The sequence below is a fragment of the Prionailurus viverrinus genome, chromosome E3 (genome assembly GCF_022837055.1).
Source record: "Prionailurus viverrinus isolate Anna chromosome E3, UM_Priviv_1.0, whole genome shotgun sequence".
Taxonomy (NCBI): domain Eukaryota; kingdom Metazoa; phylum Chordata; class Mammalia; order Carnivora; family Felidae; genus Prionailurus; species Prionailurus viverrinus.
The window spans coordinates 40,455,575-40,479,418 of NC_062576.1; the positions used below are offsets into that span (position 1 = coordinate 40,455,575).

General features: G+C 57.6%; 1 protein-coding gene across 3 annotated transcripts; it reads left to right on the forward strand.

Moving 5' to 3' along the window:
* Positions 1-55: 55 nt before the first annotated feature.
* On the forward strand, positions 56-18,569 carry HAGH (hydroxyacylglutathione hydrolase). Of its 3 annotated transcripts, none has more exons than XR_007147776.1 (9): positions 56-194; positions 2,713-2,888; positions 3,448-3,512; positions 7,428-7,545; positions 8,503-8,611; positions 10,991-11,094; positions 11,374-11,475; positions 16,817-17,778; positions 18,266-18,318. XR_007147776.1 is itself a non-coding variant. In XM_047838554.1 (9 exons), exons 1-9 carry the CDS (start codon positions 119-121, stop codon positions 18,384-18,386), a joined length of 951 nt encoding a protein of 316 aa, XP_047694510.1. In that variant the 5' UTR covers positions 56-118; the 3' UTR covers positions 18,387-18,569. The 3 variants fall into 3 exon arrangements, 2 of the variants coding, with proteins under 2 accessions (XP_047694510.1, XP_047694511.1); XM_047838554.1 differs by having other exon boundaries at positions 17,699-17,778; positions 18,266-18,569; XM_047838555.1 differs by having other exon boundaries at positions 17,699-17,778; positions 18,287-18,569.
* Positions 18,570-23,844: the final 5,275 nt, after the last annotated feature.

Consider the following 23,844-nt stretch of genomic DNA (forward strand, 5'->3'; position numbering starts at 1 on the left):
GATTGGCTGGGGGGCGGGGCAGCGGGCGCCGATTGGCCGCGGCGCGCCTTTGGCGTGTGCAGCCCGCCCGCCCCTCGCGTCGCCGCCGCCGCCGCCGCCGCTGCCGCCGCCCCGGGTCATGGTGCTGGGCCGCGGGCTGCTCGGCCTCCGGAGCGTCTCCGCACTGGGAGCCGCCTGCGCCCTCCGCGGCCTGGGTACGTGGGCCGGGGCTGGCCGGGGTCTGACGAGGCGCGCGCCTGACAGGGGTCGGGGGCGCGGGGACCGGCCCGCGGAGGGGATTCCGCCGGCGTCGGGGCCGGGTAACGGCGGTTAGGCCGCCGCGCCCGCCCGACGGGGGCCGGGGCGCCGGGGACGGCCGGGAGGCGCCGGTCCGCCGCGGGCTGACGCTGTTTTCTGTCGACACAGGCTCGTAACCCCCGCGCAGGCAGGCCGCCTGGGGTCGGGAAAAGGCGCCGCGGCGCTTGAGTCAGGCTTGGCGGGGGCTGAAGACAGCGGGGTCACTGGTCAGCTGGGGGTTGCTGCAGGAACTGTGCCCGGTAAGGAGCCTCGCGCCGCCTCCCCGCCCGGGCGGGCCCATAGCCCCGGGGAGAGCGTTCCCGTCTTCTCCTCCAGGAGAAACCCGGGCCACACTATTCCGAGGTGTAGACAAAGGGCACAGACTCGGCGCGGGTCCCGGGAGCCGTGGGAACCTTGACCCCCGCCCCCCCCCCCCCCCCGAGCCTCTCTTCCTCACCACCCAGCCCTCCAGACTGAGAGGCGTGGGACGCGCCGGCCCAGGGGCCTGCTCCTGCAGCTGTCACAGTCACCGTGTTCCCTCCCGCCTTGAGGGAATGTTTTGACCTTGATCTTGAAATCTCTTTTTCCTTATTCCTGACGTCTCTTGTGGCTGGTGTAGCGGCAGGGGCAGTAGGTTAACCTGAGCCTTTGCAGATGGTTAGTCGTTACCCGAATGACCACACAGCTGTTAGGGACAGGAAGCCAGCCCCTGCAAATCTCAGCCAGCGCTCTCAGGGGTCTGGAGTGGGTGAGCTGTTGCCCTTGCTAAGGGAAGGGCCCCCGGAGACCCTCACCCGACTGTCAGGGCCTCTGGCAGATCGCCTGTCTGGGGCTTGGTTTACGGCTCAGGTCATGATCTCGTGGTTTGTGAGTTCAAGCCCCGGGCAGCCTCTGTGCTGACCGGGTGCAGCCTGCTTGGGCTTCTCTCCCTCCCTCTCTCTGCCCCTCCCCCTGTTCGTGCTTTCTTTTTCCCTCAAAATAAATAAACTGAAAAAAAAAATCCGTATGTTAAAAAGAGAGAGAGAGAGAGAGAGAGAAGCCACTCAAAACAGGTCTCGGGACTTGGCCCCGACTATAGGCTGCAGTCCTGTGCCCTCTGCTTATACACAAGCAAACTGGTTGCAAACCAGTGAGCTGGAAGCATTTCTCAGGCATATAATTTTTGGAAAAGGACTAATGTTTCTGGTGGTGCCTGAAGAAATAATTGTGAGTTCCCCAGGCTCCCCAGGAGAAGCCTCAGCACAGGTTGTAGATAGTGTTCCTTCACTGGTAGCGCTCCTCTCCCAGCCTGCAGAGTCTTGCTTTAATCCTTTAATCCTGTCACCCCCACCCCCCACCCCCACCCCACTCTGCTCTGCAGTCCTTCCTGGGCCCTGATAGCACTGGACTTTAGCAGAGGTGGAATATCACAGAAACTGGATGATACAGAAATGTTTGTTTTGCCGAGGGCGAGAAGGGCCGGGGAAATGCCAGCCGCTTGTCAGAGGAAAGGGGAATTGGATACTTGGTGTCCTCTTTAAAGCTGCGGTTTGGCCAGTTTCCCCATGAGCACCCCACCGCCCCTGGGGCCGCGGTCCGTCAGTAAGCTGGTGCTGCCTGCGTTTTGGATCCCTTCCGGGAGAGGCCCCCCCATCCCAGTAGCGACCCCAGAATTTCACGGCCGGGTCCTGTCACCTTTAGTGGTGCTGATCTTTTTTTGCGTTAAGACTTAGAGTATTGTTGGCGCCTCTGTGAATTTTTAGGTTGAATAAGTTTGTTGAAAATATCTTGGCACCTGACTCCCTGGTGGAGGATGCTTTTGGCTCTTGCCCTGGTGGGGTCCTGTGGCTCAACAGATGGTGATTCCGTCTCCTGCACACTTGAATCTGGAACCCTGGTGGCCCCTGGTGGGTTTTGGGGATCATCCAGACTTCCAGTTCTGCCCTTTGAAAGTGAATATTGTTCTCTTCAATGGCTGGAGGCCTGGGAGGGGCGGTGAGCCTGTGTGACTGAGGCTCTGTTAGCTGGGCCGCGGGGCACTGAAACGTAGTCTCGCTGGGCATGTGCCCTCAGGCTTCCTCTCTTCCTGGTCTGAGTCAGGTGTGAGCACCCAGAACGAGCGGCGGTCACAGCTGACGGTGGTTTGATCACAGCCACAAGCTGGTCCTTGTGTCCCTCTTGGAACCCGCGGGAAAGAAAGTAAGGATCATGGTCTGAGAGAAATGATTTGTGAATATGCACGTGAATAATTTTCTGTACTTTCCTTGCAGATATGGTAAAGTGAGGATATTTTCTTCTTTACCAAAGGAACTCAGAGAAGCAGACACGGCGAGCCTCACGCTCTGTTGCTCGCTGTCACTTCCCCAGGTCGTGGCATCAGGACGCCAGGGCTCCTGTGCCGTGTCAGCCTGGCGCGGCCTCCTGTGGACTCTGACCGGGGCTGCCCTTTGTCTTCAGGTCCGGCCCTGCTGGGCGTCCTTCTCCATCACACGGACTGTAGGAAGAGCTCCACCATGAACCAGGGAACCCTGAGGGTCGAGTTGCTGCCCGCGCTGACCGACAACTACATGTACCTGATCATCGACGGCGAGACCAAGGAGGCCGCCATCGTGGACCCGGTGCAGCCTCAGAAGGTGGGAGGCCCCGGCGCTGCGTGTTTGTCCCCCGCCGGGGTTCCTATCTGCAGTGTCCTCGCGGCTTGGCGGAAGCTAAACCGAAATTAATCCATTTGGTTTTGAAAAACAACTGAACTAGTGTCCGGCCACTCTGCTGTGGGGCGGAAGGCCAGGGAGGGGTGGGGCCGGCAAAGGCTGGGGCGTGGAGAGAAGTGGGTTTCTGTCTGTAAGGTCCCTGGTGGGGGGCGGGGAGCAGGAGCCCCCCTCAGCCTGCCCGCCCTTCCACGAGGCTTGCTGTCCCTCCGCACTGCCTCTGAGGGCGGCGACATCTTCTGGAGGGGCTCAGGTTGTGGCTGGCACGGAGCTGCCACTTGCCGTGTGAGAGAAAAAGGCCACCTTTGCCCTGCGCTGCTGGAGGGGTGTTGGAGGGCGGGGGGGGGGGCACAGGTCGGCAGGGTCAGGTCAGGGCCCAGCCCCTCCCGGCAAACCCTGGGTCCCGCTGGGCACTGCCGCAGGCTTTGGAGCCAGTGCTGGGAGCGTGGCCGTGGCCCATGTCTTGTCTCACGTTTGGCTGCAGGTCGTAGAAACGGTGAGAAAGCACGGCGTGAAGCTGACCACAGTGCTCACCACCCACCACCACTGGTAAGCCCTGGAGCCCGAGCTACCTCCACGTCAGTCGAACTGCCTGGGCCTGTATGCCCCAGGCTGGCGTCCGTGGGGGTCGGCACCTGCAGGCCCCCTGGACCCTCCCATAGGCGGAGGCCTGGGGCGTCGGGGTCCCCGGAAGCCGTCCCCTCCCAGCTGTATCCTCTGCGCAGCCGAGGGCTGGCCCCGGAGGGACCGTGAGAGGACTCGAGGGCGCCAGCCTCCGGGCCGCTGCCCCATCGACCTTGGCCCCGGCCACGGGCTCTGCTAACTCCGGGGCTCTGTGGGGAGGACCTCCAGCCGCATCTTTGAAGACTCTTGGGCTTGTGTGATGGGAGACCGGCTTTGATGTGGGGGAAGAAACTAGTCTAGACATCAGTGTTTTTAAAAGTCAAGCAGGTGTATTTGGAGAGGTTGTGGTTTTTGAACTTTGAAGGGAAAAGGATGAAAGGAGCACTTGTGTTTGGGTTTTAGACCCTCCTGTGGGGTTTTTGAAACTTTTGAGTCCCTTCTCAGCTGGAAAAAAATCTTTATTTGGCTCATTTTCTTTTCTAATTAAGTGCCTGAGGGCAGCCAGCCCCTGACAGCCCGTCCCCGAGGCTGCCGCTGCGCTTGAGTCTGCGTGGGGCGTCTTCCCCGTGGGAGTGTCCTGGGCACGTGGGTCGGCCAGAGTTTGCTCCGTGGTGGCACCTTCTCGGTCGATGTAACTAAGCCGCTGAGAGTCTATGGGGGCGTCAGGTGTTAATTCCTGGTGCTGACGGATGGGTTTACTGCCGTGACCTTGGCCGCTGCCCAGCCAGCTGCTCTTTCTGGAAGGTGCCCCGCGGGCTGCGGTCTCTCTCCTGCGCCAAGTAACCACCACATCACTTTTCTGATGTTGCGATGCTCTGAGGTTTTTCATGCGTTTGTGTTGGAACACAAGATCCCAAACTGGGTCTCAGGCTGAGCCCCAGGGCGTAGGCGCCTCCCTCTCTCACTGTCCTCGCTCTCCTCGGTGGAGGTGGAGGTGTTTCTGCAGGTCAGTAGGGGACAGTGCTGGGACGCTGGCCTGTGTGGAGCTGACGTGGGGGTGGGGGAAGGGCCCGCCCCTGTTATCTCTGGGCTTTGCCGTGTCTGGGCCCCCGGAGGACTCCGTAAATAAATGTGTGGTGAGGAGCAGGTGCTCTCTGGCCATCCGCAGCCCTCGCCTTGTCCTGGGAAGGCTGATCTGGTGTTGGGACACTAGCCCTGCTCCGAGGTCAGGGCCCTGGGCTCACGCTGGCGTGGTTCCAGCCCCACAAGGCCAGGGGTGGAACTCTTTTCCTGTTTCTGAAGTGCAGGTCAGGCTGCCCCCATTGAGCACTGGGAGCCCTGGAGGAGTGTCCTGGCTGAGGTTAGAATCCCTTGCAGGGTGGGGGGGGGGGGGGGGGGAGGGGGCATGTGTCCAGGGCTGGCCTGGCCCCAGCTCACCCTCTGCCTCTGCCCGTTTGTGTGTGTGTGTATTTGTTTGTTTGTTTAGATATAAGTTGTTTGTATGTTTTAAAGTTTTTAATATTTTAATTTTTAACATTTTATTTTAGAGAGAGCATGAGTGAGGAAGAGGGCAGAGGGAGAGAGAGAGAGAGAAGAGAGAATCCTATGCAGAGCCCCACAAGGGGTTCAATCCCATGACCGTGAGACCATGACCTGATGAGCCTGAGTCGGGTGCTTAACTGACTGAGCCCCCCAGGCACCCCTAAAGTGTTAATTTTGACTCCAGTTAACGTACAGTGTTACGTTAGCTTCACGTGTACGGTACAGTGATTCAGCAATTCCATACGTCACCTGGAGGTCGTCACGACAAGCGCACTCTTAATCCCCATCCTGTTTCCCCCGCCCCCTCTGGTGACCATCAGTGTGTTCTCTGTAGTTAAGAGTCTGTCTCTTGGCTTGCCCCCCGCCCCCCCGATTTGTTTTTCCCTTTGCTCGTTTGTTTTGTTTCTTAAATTCCACATATGAGTGAGATCACACGGTATTTGTCTTTCTCTGACTTATTTTGCTTAGCATTGTACTTTCTAGACCTATCTGTGTCGTTGCAAATGGCAAGAGTTCATACTTTTTTATGACTAATGTTCCGTTGTGTGTGTGTATGCACATAAATACATCGCATTTTCTTTACTCATTTATCAGTCAGAGGACACTTGGGCTGCTTCCTTACCTTGGCTGTCGTAGATAATGCTGCTATAAACATTTGGGTGTTCTTGTATCCCTTGGATAGACACCTAGCAGTGCAACTGCTGGGCCGTAGGGTAGTTCTGTTTTTAATTTTTTGAGGGACCTCCATACTTTTCTTCAGAATGGCTGCACCGGTTTGCATTCCCACCAAAAAGGGTTCCCCTTTCTCCGCATCCTCGCCAATGTCTCTTGTTGCCTGAGTTGTTCACGTGAGCCATTCTGACAGGTGTGAGGCGATACGTCATTGTGGTTTTGATTTGCATTTCCCTGATGATGAGTGATGTCGAGCATTTTTTCATGTGTCGGTTGGCTGTCTGGATGTCCTCTTTGGGGAAGTGTCTATTTGTGTCTTTTGCCCATTTCTTCCCTGGATTATTTGTGTTTTGGCCTGGACGGTCCCCTAAGTCAGGAGCATCACAGGCACATCAGTTTGATAAGTTCTTTATAGATTTTGGATACCAACCCTTTATCTCATATGTCATTTGCAAATATCTTCTCCCATTCTGTGAGTTGCCTTTTAGTTTTGTTGATTGTTTCCTTCGCTGTGCAGAAGCTTTTTATCTTGATGAGGTCCCAATTTTTGCTTTCGTTTGCCTTGCCTCCAGAGATGTGTGTAGTAAGAAGTTGCTCTGATTGACGTCAAAGAAGTTACCGCCTGTGTTCTCCTCGAGGATTTTGATGGCTTCCTGTCTTCATTTAGGCCTCTCATCCATTTTGAGTTTATTTTTGTGTCTGGTGTAAGAAATTGGTCCGGGTTCATTTTTCTTCATGTTTGCTGTCCAGTTTTCCCAGCACCACTTGCTGAAGAGACTGTCTTTATTCCATTGGACATTCTTTCCTGCGTGGTCAAAGAGGAGTCGGCCATCTGTTTGTGGGTCCATTTCTGGGTTCTCTGTCCTGTCCCATTGATCTGAGTGTCTGTTCTTGTGCCAGTCCCATATTGTCTTGATGAGGACAGCTTTGTGATACAGCTTGAAGTTTTGGCTTTCCTCTTCAGGGTTGCTTTGGTTATTCGGGGTCTTTTGTGGATCCATACAGATTTTAGGATCGTTTGTTCTAGCTCTGTGAAGGATGCTGGTGTTATTTTGATAGGGATTGAATTAAACGTGTAGATTGCTTCGGGTAGTATTGAAATTTTAGCGATTTTGTTTTTCTACTCCACTTCTTGCAAACGCTTTTGTTCAGTGTATTATAGTTTTCAGAGTACAGGCTTTCATCTCCTTGGCTAGGTTTATTCCTGGATATCTTATTCTTTTGGGTGTAACCGTAGATGGGCCTGTGTGCTCAGAGCAGCGGGTCCCAAACTGGGACGAGGGGGCCTTTGAAACTCCCGCTGTGCCAGCCGCCCCCCGGCCAACGGTGTCAGGAGCGGGGCAGGAGCCAGGACTTGGTGCTTCTTACAGATCCTCTGGCTACTCTTATGTGCCCAAAGCTTGGGAGCTGGGGGCTTGGGGATTATCCAGGTGTTTGTGATTTGGGTCGGTCGCTCCAGAAGCTTCTCCCGCAACAGGGCAGGGGCACAGAAGTGCCTCATTTGGGAATGGCGTATCTGAGAGCGTTCTTTTCAGTGGAGCCAAATGACACTGAGGCCAGTTTCCTGTGTCGGGAGATGCGTTCCCGCTTCTGAGAAGGTAACCAGGAAAGAACATCCGGTCGGGGTTTAAAAGCAAGCGGGCCCCTCCCATGAGCAGGAGCCCAGGTCTCCTTTCCAACTTCCAGGGACCACGCTGGTGGGAACGAGAAGCTGGTCAAGTTGGAGCCTGGGTTGAAGGTGTGTGGGGGCGATGACCGGATCGGGGCACTGACTCACAAGGTCGCGCATCTGTCCACACTGCAGGTGAGCGGCGAACGAATGGAAAGCACTCGAACGTGGTTGGCCTCTGGGCCTTAAAGGGGCGGGCTGTGGCAGGGACACTTGCCCTGCTCCTGGCAGTTCCCTCCCCTACCCAGGGGCCCAGAGGGGACCTCGAGGGCTAGGGATCGGAGGCAGCATAACCTGCAAATGGGTGGAGGGCCTCTCGGGGCCGCCTAGGCCTGCACGGTCCCCAGTGTCAGGAGCATCACAGGCACGTCAGTAGGCCGATGGTCCCGGCTGCGGGGAGAGGCTGCCAGGCAGGGTTTTGAGACCGTTGGGGAAGTGGAAAAACAGAGCACGCACGCATCAGGTTCTCACATCAGCGTCACGTCTCTTGGAAGTGATGACGATGTGCGGTTAAGTGAGGGGACGTCCCTCTCCTAGGAGACTCAGCTGGAGGCTTTAGGGGCGATATGTCAGCGCGTGTGCGACTCCAGGTGTGTGTGCACAGGACACGCTGCGGACAGGCGCACCGTTAGCATTTGGTGATCGGGTAAAGGTCACAGAAGTTCCTCTTTTTTTCAGTTTTTTGGTAGGTTTGAAAGTTTTTTTTAAAGTTGGCAGTGGGAGACAGAGAAGGAAAACCAAACGGAAGGTCAAGTACTTAAGAAGGAAAGCTAGCTTTTCTAGCACGACACCTGGTTCAAATTTGGCCCGATGTTGAGGAAGAAAGCAAAAGAAGCCCCTTTGCTTTTGCACACCAGCAATACCAGGTTGCAGGGTGCGCCTCGCCTCTGGGGCGCCCTCGAGGTCGGGGTCCCACGGTCACCGGCGAGATCTGTGTCCTGCTCAGTGGAGCAGTGGTGATGGAAGCCGCGCTCTCCTTGGGGCGTTGAGGGTCTGAGGGGGAGTCCGTGGGATCGGTGGTCCACCTCCTGGGAGCCCGTGGGCGAGTTCGCGGCGTGCAGGGAGCCCATGCCAGTGCGTGCTTCCTTTAAGGTGGGGTCTCTCAACATCAAGTGCCTGTCGACACCGTGCCACACTTCCGGCCACATCTGCTACTTCGTGAGCAAGCCCGGGAGCTCTGAGCCTCCTGCTGTGTTCACAGGTGAGGAGTGTTCTGATGTGCGTGCTGGGGCGGGGTGCACTTTAAAAGACCCCCGTGACTTAGGCTTGTCCGAGAGCTCGGGGCAGAGAAGCGGAGCGTTTGCGGCCAGGCTTCCCGAGCAGGGCTGTGGCAGGGGGCCGCAGGGGGCCTGCAGCCCTGGGGGCAGAGCACGGGAAGGCCGCTGTTTGGATGCACCCCCGGCCTCGGCCTGCGTGAGTGGCCGGCAGGTAGGCCTTTCCAGCAGTCGAAGGGGCTTTTCCCTTTGGAGAGAAAGTGAGAGAATGTTGCTGCTGATGGGGGAGCCGGTGAGGACCGGAGCGGCAGAGCGTATCAGCCCCAGCCTCGAGCAGGCCCTGCGGCGGCCAGAGGCAGCGTGGGGGCCCAGAGCGGCTCTGCAGCCGGGCGGGTGCGTGTGGGGATCCGGGTGGGGACCCATGTCGGCTCTGCGGCGGGGCTCAGTCAACAGCCACGTGCGGTGCGGGTGACATGAGACGTTAACTCGGGAAAATCACAGACGGAGCGTGGGGTGCACGGGGCCTCTGGGACCTCCACAGTGCTCGTGAGCCCCTCTTCCCCCGTCGAAGCCGACTTTAAAGACTGCGGCCGTTCTCAGTGTCTTCGGTGGTGCAGCAGCAGGATGTGTGGTCCCTGGGGTGACCCCGAGTTCGGGCTGTGCAGCCCTGAGCTCGCTCTGGGCCTCGCCCGCCTGTGCAGGGGCAGGTGGGCACCGGGCCCGGGAGAGTCTGCGCCCCTGTCATTGCTGCGTCGGGTGGGTCCTTGGACGTCAGTCTGCGCATCTGCCGGGTGGGCTCTTGGGGGTTGGAGTGAGGCGGGTCCCTCGGGACGGCACAGAGGGGAGAAGCCATGTCCCTGCCTTGGAAGGCGGGTCTGCCTGCGCAGAGACCCCGGTCTGAGCCCAGGCCCATGCGGTGCGCGTGTCCTCCATGAGACCACGGCCGGCGGGGGTGTGTTGTACGTGCCAAGTCGCGTGTGCCCTCGTGGCGCAGCTCAGGTGTCCGCGGCACGGACGGTGAGGACTCAATGTGTGGGAATCGGGACGTCTGGCAGGTCCTGGTGTGGAAATAGGGGAAGGCCGGGCCCCCGAGTCTCCTGTTCCTGTGTGCAGCCCGGCCTCCTCTGTGGTCTCTCTGGCTTCTAGCTGGTTCTGACTCACCCTTCCTGGTGGGGCTGTTCAGGGGCACAGCCCAGTCCTGACCCCACTAGGATGTCCTGTCGTCTTGTGGGGACAGTGCTGCACCACACTGTGATGGCCCCACGGTGGCACCCTGGTCCTGGGTTGTGGTCCCAGCGGCCCCCCCACCCCCACCTCGGGGAAGAGTCTGGCCTGCACTGATGGAGGAGGACTCCCCGCCACCGGGGCCTGGAGAGCAACGGTGCCTGAGCCCCCGCTTGGCACGGAGCCCTTCTCAGGGAGGACCCAGGGCGGGAAGCAGCAGCCCACAGAGCCTCAGTGGGGGTCAGGAGCAGGGGTGTCAGGAGGAGGGGAGTCAGGAGGAGAGGTGTCAGAAGGAGGGCCAGGAGGAGGGGTATCTGGAGGAGGGGTGTCAGGAGGAGGGTCAGGAGCAGGGGTGTCCGGAGAAGGGTCAGAAGGAGGAGGGTCAGGAGCAGGGGTGTCTGGAGGAGGGCCAGGAGGGGAATCAGGAAGAGGGTGGAGGTGGGTCAGGAACAGGGATGTCAGGAGGAGGGGACGCCCCTCTAAAGGGCTGAGGCAGGAAGGGGGTCTGTGAGGCGGCAGGCTCGGGTCTTGAGGGCCCGGGTGGTGGCCAGTGGGATCCCGGGGGTTCTATGGGCTGGCACTGCCGCCCAGGATGAGAGGAGACTTGGGGAGGGGCCCTGGCTGGGTCAGTCCGTGGGGCACGTGACTCTCGGTCTCGGGGTTGTGAGTCGAGCTCTACATTGGGTGCAGAGATTACTTAAGAAAAGAAAAAACAACCCCCACACAATTATAAAGAAGTAAAAAGAAAAAATAGGCGCCTTAGGGAGGTGGGCCTGGGAGGGCTGCTGGGCGGGTGGGGACAAGGGCTGGTGGGGGGGTCTCGGCGCTATGGGGACAGGCTAGGACAGTGAAGGGAGGAGTCGGGAGACCCTAAGGGGTGGGTTTGAGCCGCTGCTGGTGGGACTGGTAGTGCCAGTTAGCGAGACTTGACGGGAGAGGTTGGGGCACGGGAGCCGAGAGCTGGGCGTCTCTCTGGGTCCAACCTGGCAGTTGGGGGTGGCCCATCGGGGTCTGGTAGAGGCCGGCTGTGGGTACAGCCATGAACGCTTGGTGTCCAGCGTAGCTCAGGAGCTGGCCACCAGCCCCTCAGGGGGTGTCCTGCCGGCAGCCCCCCACTGCTCCGTGGCTGTCCCGTTTTGCAGGCGACACCTTGTTCGTGGCTGGTTGTGGGAAGTTCTACGAAGGGACAGCGGACGAGATGTACAAAGCCCTGCTTGAGATCCTGGGCCGGCTCCCTCCAGACACGGTAGGTGGGGCCCCACGGAGCGAGGTCCTCACCTCCCGCCCGTCCTGTCCCCCGTGTTGGGAAGAGTGGGAAGGCAGAGGCATTTCCTCTGGAAGCGTGGCTTTTCTTGTACTATTTATTGCTGTTTAACGTACACGCGAGAAATGCCCGTTGTCCTCAGGGACACCTCGGTGCGTGTCGCTAAAAGGACCTGGCCCAGAGCCCCGCATGCGTGTCTGCGAGGGCTTTGAGGACAGATCACGGAGACTCTCCGAACTCACAGTTTGGTGTTCTCCTCAGAGAGTGTACTGCGGCCACGAATATACCATCAACAACCTCAAGTTCGCGCGCCACGTGGAGCCCAACAATACTGCCATTCAGGAGAAACTGGCCTGGGCCAAGGTGAGTGGGGCGCCCCGGGCGGGGGTGCGTCCGCGGGTCCGTGACCCCGAAGTGCCTCTCTGGGAGCAGCGCTGTCAGGGCGCGGTGTCCAGTGTGGGCAGAGGGCGCTCTTCCTGGCCGGCAAGCCAGTCTGGTCTCGGAGCGGCCCTCCTGGAACTCCGCGAGGAAGGCCCAGTTCTCTGGTTAACGTCCTTTCTGACACAGTGGGGCTGGGTTGGGCCTGGGAGTCCGCATTTCCAGCAGGTGCCCAGGTGAGGCCGGCGCCGCGGGTCCCTGATCTGTGGCCCACGTCCTGAGCACAGGGTAGGGGGGACCGTGAGTGAGCACCTCCACCTCCCGTTTGGGGAAAGCGCACCTGCCGGCCAGCGGCTGGATTTGCCCCAGAGGCTGCTAGTCGGGAAGGCATTGATTTCCGTGGCGACCCCTAGGGGTGCTCAGAGGTGTGGCTGCAGGGGTGGCTGCTGCAGGTGGGTGGGCTGAGGGAGGTGCCCCTGGACTTGGGGGCCCTTCCCCATCCGGTGGCTGACGGGTATCAGTAAGCCACACCTGGAGGCCTCAGGTGCCGCTCGGCCTTCTGCTCCGTTCATGACCAGTGCTACTTTGGAGTTTTTTTTTTTTTTTTTAATTTTTTTTTTTCAACGTTTATTTATTTTTGGGACAGAGAGAGACAGAGCATGAAGGGGGGAGGGGCAGAGAGAGAGGGAGACACAGAATCGGAAACAGGCTCCAGGCTCTGAGCCATCAGCCCAGAGCCTGACGCGGGGCTCGAACTCCCGGACCGCGAGATCGTGACCTGGCTGAAGTCGGACGCTTAACCGACTGCGCCACCCAGGCGCCCCTGGAGTTTTGTTTCTTAATATATCCCCTGTTTTTTTTGAGCATCTTTATCAGGTTTTGGGCACGGGCTCACAAAATAACACCCGTAAGACTTCAGACGCTACCTTTATCACTTGGTCAACATTATCCCTTTTTTTTCGCAGTGCACGTAGGCCAGTATTTTAGTGATCTCCACGAACTCACCCTGTGTATGTACCACACGTACTGTTCCCTTTCATTTAGTAATGGGTCCTGCTGCTTTTTCCATAGCAATCTATTCATACTGAACTAATTTGCTTCGTAGTTACCTACTTTTATTAAAAATTTTTTTAAGTGTTTATTTTTGAGAGTGAGAGAGACCGAGTGCGAGTGGGGGAGGGGCAGAGAGAGAGGGAGACACAGAATCTGAAGCAGCTCCAGGCGCTGAGCGGTCAGCACGGAGCCCGACGCGGGCCTCTAACCTACGTGGGGCTCCGGTCATGACCTGAGCTTCACTGAGCCCCCCAGGCGCCCCGTGCACATTGCACTAATTTGCTTCATAGTTATCTACTTCTAAAAGACTAATCTTAACTGAGGATACTTTCCATTTGATAAAACATACCTGTGTTGAGTGAGCAGTGCACGGTTTGATGACTTTTGACAGTGTGTGCCCCTGTGTGAGCCCCCCACCCCCAGTCGAGATTCAGAGTCTCCCTTGTCACTCTGCTTTCACCCCCCAGCTGCAGCTCGGCTGTCACGTAGGTCACTCTGTTCTGGAGTCTCAGAAACAGAGCCGTAGAACACTGGCCGCGTCTGGCTCTTCAGCTCAACGTCACTGGAGATTCATTCCCGTTCTTGGTTTCCGAGCGGTGCGCTGTACTGCAATTTGTTTATCCGCGGTGGATGGACTCTTGGGTCGTTTCCAGCATTTTGCTATTGTAAACAAAGTTGCCGTGAACCTCTGTGCGCACGACTTTGTGTGAACACAGGTTTCCCGGTGTGTGGGTACAGACCTGGGGCAGCGGGGCCCGGCCGCCTGAAGTGTACGTTTAACTTTGAAGAAGCTCCCGAGCCTCTTGGCCCGCCCTCTGGGGACGTGTAAGCCCCAGGGGCTCCCCGTGCATAGGTATCGCCGACGTTTTCAATTTCAGCCGTTCTAATAGGCGTGTAGCCGTGTCTCCCTGTGGTTTTAAAGTTTCCGTTGCTCTGGTGGCTGTCGGCCTCTTACAGGCCCTCTTTTGTGAAATGTCTGTTCAAATCTTTGGTCCATCTGAAAAACTGAACTCAGTTGCAAGAATTCCTTATGTATTCTGCAAACACGTCTTTACCAGATACATATCTCAAATATTTTCACCCGGTCTGTGGCCTGCCCTTTTATTTTAAGTGTCTTTTCCGGAATAAAAGTTTACACTTTTGATGAAGTTCAGTTTGTGGATATTTTCTCTTTACACCCTTTGTGTCCTAAGAAATCTTTGCATACCCCTTGCCGCCAAGACTCTGTGCTGTGTTTTCTCCTGAAAGTTGTATGGTCTCAGTTCTTAGGGTCATTCAGATTTATACTTAGGCCCGTGATCCTGCTCGTATCGACGTCGGTGTCCGTGTGAGGTCGGGGTGCGAGTGCATTTGCTTTTGCCAGCTGACATCCTACTGCACAGCACCATTTGTTGCAAAGATCGTCCTTTCCTTGTTGGATTACCTTGGCGTCTTTGCTAAGTAAAATGGACAGTGCAGGCGTGAGTCACCTCTGGACCCTCCTCGCTGTTCCGTGGGTCTCTGGGCTTCTCCTCCATCCATAGCAGATGGTCTCAGTTACCGTAGCTTGTGGTAAGTCTGGGAATCAGGCTGTATGAATCCTCCAACTGTGGTCTTTTTTTTTTAAATTGGTTTTGGCTCTTTGAAGCGCTTTGCATTTCCATAGAAATTTTAGGATCTTGTTAATTTTTACAAAAAAGTCAGCTTGGCTTTTGATTGGGACTGTGATGCAACAAAAGATTTGGAGAACCGAGATCTTCACAGTATTGAGTCTTTTCATGAATATACTGTCGCTTTCCGTTTACTGAGGTCATCAGTTCCTCTCGGCAGTCTTTTATAATCTTCGTTGCTAAAGAAGCCGTGCGGGTTGTCAAATGTGTCCTTGAGTACTTCACATTTTTGTATTTGGCTGAAAATGTTGTTGAAGTCTTCAGCAACACAGATGATACTTGTTTGATCTTGTATCGTGACCTTGCTAAGCTCCCTTAGCTTAAGACTCTAGCGTCTTTTTCGTAGATTCCTTAGCACACAATCACGTCATCGGCTAAAGAGACACTTTTCTTCCTTCTTTTCCGATCGATGTGCCTCTTATTTACTTTGTTGGCCTAATCACCCCGGCTGCGGTCTCCGGTACGATGCCGAATAGAGACGGTGGGAGCGGACACCTCTGCTTTGTTCCCGGTCTCGGCGGGGAAGCATTCGGTGTGTCACCCGTACGTTAGCTGCAAGTTTTTTGTGATCTTTCTTAGGTTGAGGGCGTTCCCTTCCATTCCTGGTTTTCTGAGAGTTTTAATCACGAGTGGGTGTTGAATTCTGCAAACTGACTTTTTCTCTAGTGTGTAACCATATTCTGTTTTTACTGTTAATATGGCGGGGTACATCGATTGGTTTCATTTTTTTTTTAATTTCTTTGGAGAGAGAGGCAGAGAGAGGCTCCGTGCTGATGCGGGGCCTGATCCCACGAGCTGTGAGACCATGACCTGAGAAACCGAGAGTCGGGTGCTTAACCGGCTGAGCCCCCGGGTCCCCCCTCAGTTGGTTTCAAATGTTAAACCCACCTTGCTTTCTAGACAGACTTTGTCATGCTGTGTTACGCTGCCACAGTCCCTCTGTGTCTGTGTTCACAAAGGATATCGGCCTGTAGTTTTACTTTCTTGTAACGTGTTTGGTCTTAGTACTGGGGCATCGCCGGCCTCATTACGTGACTCGGAAGGTGTTTCCTCGTATTTTTTGAAAGAATCTTTCTGTGATACTATTTTTTCCTTTAATGTTAGAATTCACCATTGGAACCATCTGGACGTTGAATTCTCTTTGTGGAAAGATGTCGTCGTCGTTAGAAGTGGTGTCTGTCTTTTGCGTAGGGCTCTTAGATGTTTGCGTCTTCTCGAGTCCATTTTGTTAGCAGCTTCTGTCTTTCAAGGAACTGTGTACATTTTGTCAAGGTTTTCACATTTGTTGACGGTTTTCATGCTGTCTTTCTCGAGTGTCAACTTTGTGGTGGTACAGTTCGCATGTGATAAACCGCATCAGTTTCAAGTGAAGGGCCGAGTGAATTCTGGCAGATCAACTGACACCACTGAAACGACCATTACGATGAAGACACAGAACGTTCCACCACCCCCGAAAGGCTTCTTCACGCCTCACTGTCTTCGCGGCTCCGGACACCTACCGATCCGCTGGGTGCCCTAGAACTGTTGCGGTTTTTAGAATTTCGTGTAAACGGAAGGTACCTTATGCAGGGTCTCCTGTTCACTCAGCAGCAGGATTCGGAGGTGCACCCCTGCTGCTGCGTGTCAGGAGTTGATTCCTTTTCACCGCCGAGCAGTATTCCATTGTTGGGTTTATCCGTTCCCCCGTCCGTAGACGTTTGTGCTGTTTCCGGGTGTCGGCTGCCGTGAACCTCTGCGCACAGATCCGTGTGCGACACACCCTTTCGTCTCTCTCGAGTAAATACCTAGGAGTGAAACGGGTAGGTGGTAGCGGTGTACGTTTGACGTGTAGAGAAAGTGCCTAGTTGGCTTCCTAAGTGGCCGTCGCTTTACATTCGTGTCAGCCGAGTGTGAGAGTGCCACTCGTTCCACAAGCTCGCCCGCCCTCGGCATCGTCACGCGTTGTGGTTTTAGTCATTCTAGTGGGTACGTAGTGCAGTCGCGTTGTGGTTTTAGCTCGCGTTTCCCTAGTGTCTCAAAACGTCGAGCGTCTTTTTATGTGCTTACTGGCCATTTTGTGAACTGTGTGTTCAAATCTTTTGGCCATTTAAAAATTTGAACTAATTTCCGATCACAAGAGAATTTTGTAAGTATATGCTGGACGCAAGTCCTCTGTCGGCTGGTTTCTCTCGTTCTGTGGACTGCCTTTTATTTTTTTGACAATGTTTTTTGAAGAGCAAACATTTTTAATTTTGATAATCAAGTCCAGCACATTAACTTTTTTATGGTTCATACTTTTTGTCTCTTATCTAAGAAATATTTGCTTTACCCAAGTTCAAAAAACATTAAAAAAGTTTTTTTTTGACACTTATTTATTTCTGAGAGAGGGGCAGAGAGAGGGAGACACAGCATCCGAAGCAGGCTCCAGGCTCTCAGCTGTCAGTACAGAGCCTGATGTGGGGCTCGAACTCATGAACCCTGAGATCGTGACCCGAGCTGAAGTCGGACATTTAACCAGGCGCCCCAGCACTCGTTTTAATAGATAATCTACAAGGTGATGACCGTGTATGGTCCTCTGACTATACGTGTCAAGACGTGTTTTAGAATTATCCTTAGAAGTGTTAACTTGTTTCCTTCCCTCATAGGAGGTGGAGAAGGAATTCTCAGGAGGAGTGAATACTGGAGGAAGCAGGGAATATTCTAAAACACCCAGCTTGTTTTCACCAGAAGGGGAGGATCAGAGATTAGCGACAAGCCTTCATCTTGACCTCCCGCCAGACCCCTGCTTGGCATCCCACCAGCGGTTGAAGGATCATCTCTTGCCACCACTGGTCACGTTTGGGGGTGGCACGGGGACCCTCGGGTCTGAGGGCCCTGCGTGTGGGTGCCGACAGGTGCTGTCCAAGCTCTGACCCTGTGGCCCTTGAGATCAGCCCGGCAGAAGAAGGGCAGGGGCCGCAGGGAGGGCGGAGACCCCCAGCTGCCAGCTGACGTCCTGCACAGGTCCGTACAGGAGTGACCAGTGGGCCAGATGGTGCTGATCAGGAGTGAAACCATCCCGACTGGAGGGCTCGTCCTGGGTTTTTCTCCAGGGGAGCCTGTGACGAGAGCTTGCCGCCTTCCAGAGGGGCTGTGAGCCCAGGGCAGGGACCACGGGCACCTGTCACCTCGCTCTTGCAAGCAGTGAGCTGTGCGTGGCCCATGACTGGTCTCGGTGCAGGGCTGGTGGTGTTTTCTTCTGCGTTTTCTGCGTTTTTGCTGGTTATTTTATCATGTAAAACACACACTTCATATCAGCGTAAAAGTTTTCGCGTCCCCTTCCACTTCCAGGACAGCAAGGGGAGAAGGGACAACTCGTCGGTGGTGGCCGGGACACTCGCGTCTCCACAGCGGGAAGGGGCCCGTCCTTGCACTGACCTGACCCCGTTCACTTTGCCTTCTGAGTTGGATGGTATTTTAAGATTAGAAAGTACTGTGAAACGTTCCTTTAGACGTTTCCGTGTTCACGTGACCTCTGTCCTCTGCAGGAGAAGTACGGTATCGGGGAGCCCACAGTGCCGTCCACCATCGCGGAGGAGTTCACCTACAACCCGTTCATGAGAGTGAGGTAAGGGGCGTGGGCACCTCTGGGTCGCCCTCGTGCCGCCGGCGGGGGCCCGCTCACCAGTCCCTGCAGCTCCCGGGTGGCTCAGGCGACGCCACGGGGTCTTAGCAAGTGCCCTGAGCCTAGGAAGCAGGCGGCTTTGTCAGGGGTGCTCTCCTTACACGTGGCCAGGGTGTGGGGTCCTTTCTGACACCGCAGTCAGGATCCACGCGTGGGCAGGCACGGTCCCCGGGAATCTCGTGGAGCTCTGTCACCGGGGCGCTGCCGGGAGCCAGCGTGGAGTCCGTGTCCCCCGTCTTCTGGGTCACTGGCAGGACGGCTTGGCCAGCAGGCCTTCTACCGTTAGGAACACGCGAGTCGGCCGTTAGTGCCGGCCTTTCGTTTCGAAGAATGTCCCGACTTCTGCCTGCTCTTTTCTTCCCTGGGGCCCCGGGACCCCGGGGGCCCTGGGGCGGGCGGTGGGCCGGGGGGCACCACGTGCGGCCTGCAGCCTGGCCTTCGGCTTCTGCAGGGAGAAGACAGTGCAGCAGCATGCCGGTGAGACGGACCCGGTGACCACCATGAGGGCCATCCGCAAAGAGAAGGACCATTTCAAGGTGCCCCGGGACTGAGGTGGCCGTAGGGCCTGGGGCGCCCGTGGCCGCTGCCGCCTTCAAGCACATTTTGGGTGTTCAGATGTTTTAGGTGGATTTCCTGCCAGGAGTGCAGGAAATTCAATCTTGGCTTAATTTTAAACTAATTTCAGAGCCCTTTGCCCGTGTTATCAGATGTTCTAATGCATATTTATAAGAGAAGTCTAGAAAGTGTATTATTCCCCGATGCTCTGCTTGCGGACTCTCTGTTCTCTCTGGCTTTCGGTGGGGCCCTGGTCCTCGCCGTGTGAGCCCCACATGGTGCCCTGTGAGAGCCAGCCCCCTCCCCGCCCCGTGCCCCCCAGAGCAGGACGCCTGGGGGACGGCGTCGCCCTCACCTCCTTCTCTGGTGGGTCCTGTGGCGTCCTCTTCACAGAGCCGTTTACGTGTGGACGTGGAGTAGAACCCCAGCCCCGCCTGGGGCACCAGCCTGGGCTGGGGCAGTGAAGGGTTCGTTGACACAGCGTTTCTGTGCTTGGGGCCTCCGCCCTGCGATGCCCCGATCCCTGGGTGCCTGGTCCTGGGCCGCCCGCAGGGACAGGCGTGGACACTGTGCCCCATGTGGATGAAGGAACTCTCCGATGCGACCGTCGGCACCTTGCCGCCCCGCTGAGGGTTGATCCACCTGGCCCCCCTGCAGGGAGAGGCCCCCATCACCTTCCCCCTGGCCGAAGTGCGGGGAGGCCGCGTCCCTGACCTGCGTGTCCTTGTCCTGAGTTCCCTCTGCTTTTGCCGGAGGAAACCCCGAAAGCCGCTGTCCCAGGCAGCGGCCATTTCCTTAGCCAGCCGCCGCAGGCCAGACCCGGGCTGGGGGAGCGGGGCGGGCTCTGGCTGCACCGAGCCTCAGCCCAGGTGGGGGTAGCAGGAGGACCCAGAGGCGGGACGGGGAGGGACGAGGCTCGGGGCCCAGCCGGGGGCAGGACGGGCTGCTCACGTGTGCACCCGGAGGTCTTCCCGGTTCAGACCCGACCTCCTCCGCTCGGCTCTGCCCGGTGACGCACGGCGCCTGAGGCCCTGCCTGCCCCACCCTCTCCTGCTGGACAGCCCACGGTTAGTGCTTCTCGTCCAGCTGAGGTTGTCTCCCGCCACTCTCCTCAGACGGCCTCCGGTCGCCAAGGACCTGTCCAGGTCCTGGCTCTGCAGCTGCCCGTGTGGCCGGGGAGCAGTCACCCTTGTCCAAAGAGGATGCCTTAGGTGGAGCCTCAGCCCCCTGCACCCCCAGGTGTGTCAGGGAATGGGGTTTCTGTGGGTCCTTCTAGATGCTTCATTTTGTAGCTCTGTACTGCTAACTGGGCGTAGTGGCGTGGGCGTCTCAGGATGCGTCGTGGTGCTTTGCGAGGCCTGTCGGTACCGGAGAGTGCGGGTATCGGGTGTGGCCCTCTGCTGTGCCCCCTCCGGCCGGGCCCTGTGCGTGAGCAGTTCTCGTGTAGTCAGGGACCCCACGGCCACCGCCTCCCCAACCCACCTCCCCCCCACGGGGATGTGTTTCCTTAGTTTGCGTGTTACCGACTGCACATTCAGATGCCAAAGAAGAGAAATAAACGTTTCTGAAATGTACGAACACAGAAGCGCGTCCCTGCACCCGGCCTCTCCCCACCCCGGGAACCCCGGATAGCAACTCCCTTTGCACGTGTTGTCCTTGGTGGTGGGACCTGCTGGGCCACCCCCACTGGCTCTTGGGCTGTGGTGCGGCTCAAACGCTCTCACGTGGGCCCCAGCTGGCCGTGGAGGATGGGCACTTCCACGCGGGAGAGTGTGTTGGCCCATCTGGTGGAGGAGTCTTGTCCGCCGCACGAGGGTGTGGACCGCCCTGGGGCTGCTCCGCGGGCGTCGTGTGTGCTGGCGTCTGGGGCACTCCGTGGAGGCTGCACGAGAACCGGCGGGGACGGGGGAGGCTGGCCGTGTGCGTTTCCGACCCCGGGCTGCCTCTCCTCGGGCTTCTGGCCAGTGTTCTGCTGGCTTTGCTCCTCGCCGACCTTCCCCGTTGAGGGTCAGCCGCGCTCCGGTCACACGTGTTTGAGTTGGTCGCTCCGCACTCTGTCGTCTTATTGAAGAAATCTTTGATGGAGTCAAGTTCGTGTCTCCTACTTTCCATGCTCTGCTGCCCTCCTGGTTACGTGCTTGCTTCTGACACTCGTGTTTGTAATTCACGTGAAGATGCTGTTATGCCGGCGGTCGGTGGTTTGCCTCCCTGGAGGCACTTTACGTCCCCCCTGCTCGTCTGCACCGCCAGCCCGAGGGCCCGCATCCGGGGGTGCAGACCTGTTCTGAGGCCCCACATTCCCCCTTACTACAGCTTTAGAATAAGTCTTCGTTTCTAGGAAGGGACACGGCCCCACCTGGCCCTTTGCCCGTATGTACGAACGTTAAGAGTATTGACGGCTGTGGTTTGGGCCGGAATAGGGTTCACCGGATTTTTGGACTTGTGACAAGTGTCAGGCCATGGACATGCCCCCCAGTCTGGCATTAGGGTCTCTGCTGCTCTTCCTGCTGCTAAAACTCGTGTAGTGCCAGTGTCTGCGTGGCCCTGTGACTGAGGCTCACGGTCCCCAAGGAGACTGTCCCCTCAGATGGCTGTAAGCTTGGCCCCCCCCCCCCGCCAGGCCTCCTGCCCTTCTGACCACCTGGCTGTGACTTCCATGCATTCCCACTGACCCCTCATCTTCCGTAGGTCACCAGCATGGCTCCTAGAACTCAGAGAAGGGCCACCGTGATGATTTCGCAGTGTGATTGTAACGGGCACAACCAAGCAAATGGCCCAGAACGTGGGCTGTGCCCGCTGTGGCACACGTGAGCCTGTGTTGAGGCGCTCTGGGGTCACTGCGTCATCCCTGGCCCTGCGAGTGAACTCTTGCCACCGGGTGGGTCCTTCTGGTAGGACTGTCCCCCTCAAGTGACCGCGTTAGGGTAAATTCAGGTATGTCGAGGCTGCTGTGACCATGTGGGAAATTCCAAGGAAGTAGAGACTCCCTGCCCGACCCAGGGGAAGGCAGAGCGCCACGCAGCACTTGCCTGGGTGACGTCGGGTGTCACGGCTTCCTTCCCAGATGTCGGTTCTCTGGGAACGTCAGGCCCAGTCTACTTTGTTCTTGTTGTAAATGGTGTCTTTTTCAGATCACGTCAGTGCTCAGGAACGTAAAGGAGCGCAGTGAGCTTTGTTTAGGGAACCTCCTTTTCCCCACGTGGGCTCCGTTTCCTTCGTGAACTTTCTGCGGTCTTGCTGCTTGGCCTTTTGTCCCGTGGGTCTCCCGTATTGAGGTGGGGGGAGGGGAGAGGGGCACTGCTCCTCGTCCTGAACCCCAGTGACCGGTTTGACAAACACCTGGGGGCCGAGGCCGAGCTACCCTCGGGGTTGAGTGAACACAGAAAGCCCTGCCCTTGTCGAATTTCTGTCCCGGTAGAGGGAGTGACAAGATGGACATCCTGGGCAGCTCGGACTGAGGAAGCTCTAAGGAAAATAAAGTGGGCAAGGAGCAAGCGGGAAGCCTTGTGGCCAGGGAGGTGACGTGAGCAAAAACCAAAGGTTCAGGGAGAGGGCCTTGCTGATCTCTGGGAGAGACCAGCGAGTGCCGAGGCCCTGGGGCAGAAGTGCGCGACGGGAGCCCAGTGTGGCTGAGCCGTGAGGGGAGGCGATTGGGGAGCGGTGGCAGGCGGGTCGGCGGACAGGGTGTGGGGGGACCCTGGGGGCCACTCGCAGCCGTGCGGAGGTGGGGGCGGGCAGGTCTCCACGGGATCTCGAGTGCATGTGGGGCCGCAGGGGAGGCCAAGGGGTTCGCAGCGTGAGCCGAGCAGTGAGCATGCGGTTGTGGGGGGTCCAGCTGTGTCCACTGGGGCAGGGGGCGGGTCCAGGCCGGAGCGCGCCCTCGGGAGTCGCCAGCACCCAAGAGGCTGGGCGTGCTAGCGGGGCAGTGAGGTGGGGACGCTGGGGCGCCGGCAGGTGGCAGGACACGCAGAAGTGTGGCCGAAAGTCACCCCCAGGGGAACCGGGCTTCGTCACACGCTTTCCTCTGGTCTGGCCGACTCTACGTGAGTGTGTCGGCGGCTGCACTCTGGCCTTCCTTGTACAAGCCCGGTCTGCTTCCTGTAAATGACGGCAACATGGGGTGGGGGGGGGGCAGGGGGAGGTCTCTTCCCTCGTGGGGAGCTCGAAGGAGGTGATTCTGCAGGGAGCCTGGTGCTCGCTCTGTGCACTTTTTCACACCACCGGCTCCCTTTGTAAACGGTTATGGGCTGTCCCTCCGTGGGTTTCAGCCACTTGGGGAGACGTCTTTCTTTGCAACATTTTCTCTTTTCTCTTTTCAAGAATTAAATCTCCATACCCAGTGTGGGGCTTGAACTCACACCCCACTGAGCCAGCCAGGCACCCTCCTTCCAGCGTTTCCTGAAGGGGTCAGGGGTGCCCTCCTGCTCGCTGATCTCTTGCTGTGGCTCCCACCTCCTGGGCTCCTAGGTGTCGCCTTTCTGAGCACGGATGCGAAGCTGGGAGCCTGTCCGAAGCGTGTGGTGCGGGGCACGGTGGTGTGGCTGGGGCCTGGCGTGGCTTCTCTCCTTCACCTCTTCCCTGACACGTAGGGGCTCTGAGGCGGCCCGTCCTCTTCCCATCAGGCACGAGCCCAGGGCCCCCGCGGCCTGGGGAGGAGTGCTGAAGTCTCTCCCTAGGGCCGTGCGCCCGCTTTCCTGGCTGGGGTCTGCCTGCCCTGCTGTGGTGCTGCTCTCCAGCTAGGAAGGCGCTGGGGTCCTAGCGGTGACCAGGCCTTACTAATCAGAACCTACCACATGTCTCTGTGTACGAGGTGAGGTTCACAGCAGTGACCCGAGTGTGTGTTTCAGGGCCTTTGAGGACATTCATCGTGGTGTAGTCCCCTGAACTTTTCATCATTAACGTGTCAGTGAAACCATAAAAGCAGAGGCTTCTCTTGGTCCATCTCCCCAGGATGCCGATCCTGGGCCGGGGCAGCAGGGAGGCCTGGGACGTGGTCTGGTGTGGGGCCCACAGATCGAGACGGCGAGACACCCTGTGCCCATGTGCGGTCGGGGCTCTGTCTGCATCAAAGGTCAGCCCTTAGCAGAGGTGGGGGTCGGGCCCATCCGGGGTCCCACCGTGGCCAGGTGGGTGTGTGTAGGCAGGGAGAGGGGGGCGAGGAGGCAGGACACCGCATCCTGTGTCTTCCTTCCCCGGCTGCCAGCTCAGACAGGTGTCATAATTATGCGTCACCCGGAACCCTGACTTTCTCAGAGTCCTCTGATGAAGCAGCAAATGGTTCCTGTCCACTGAGTGGGCGTGGCAGCCCCTGGGGACAAAGAACACTTCGTATGTACAGCGGAAGCAAGAGTACAACTGAGAAATCGCAAGGAAGATAAGTAACGTAGCAGTAAGGATTAGAGGTCTTGATTCTCGGCAAGAGCCAGACCGCGTCGATGCCATGGCCAAGGACGC

Excerpts from the sequence above, each read along its gene's own strand:
- HAGH (XM_047838554.1), top strand. The coding sequence starts at position 119 with ATGGTGCTGGGCCGCGGGCTGCTCGGCCTCCGGAGCGTCTCCGCACTG. Across the intron at positions 2,889-3,447 it reads ACCCGGTGCAGCCTCAGAAG|GTCGTAGAAACGGTGAGAAA; the intron begins GTGGGAGGCCCC and ends GTTTGGCTGCAG. Across the intron at positions 3,513-7,427 it reads CTCACCACCCACCACCACTG|GGACCACGCTGGTGGGAACG; the intron begins GTAAGCCCTGGA and ends TCCAACTTCCAG.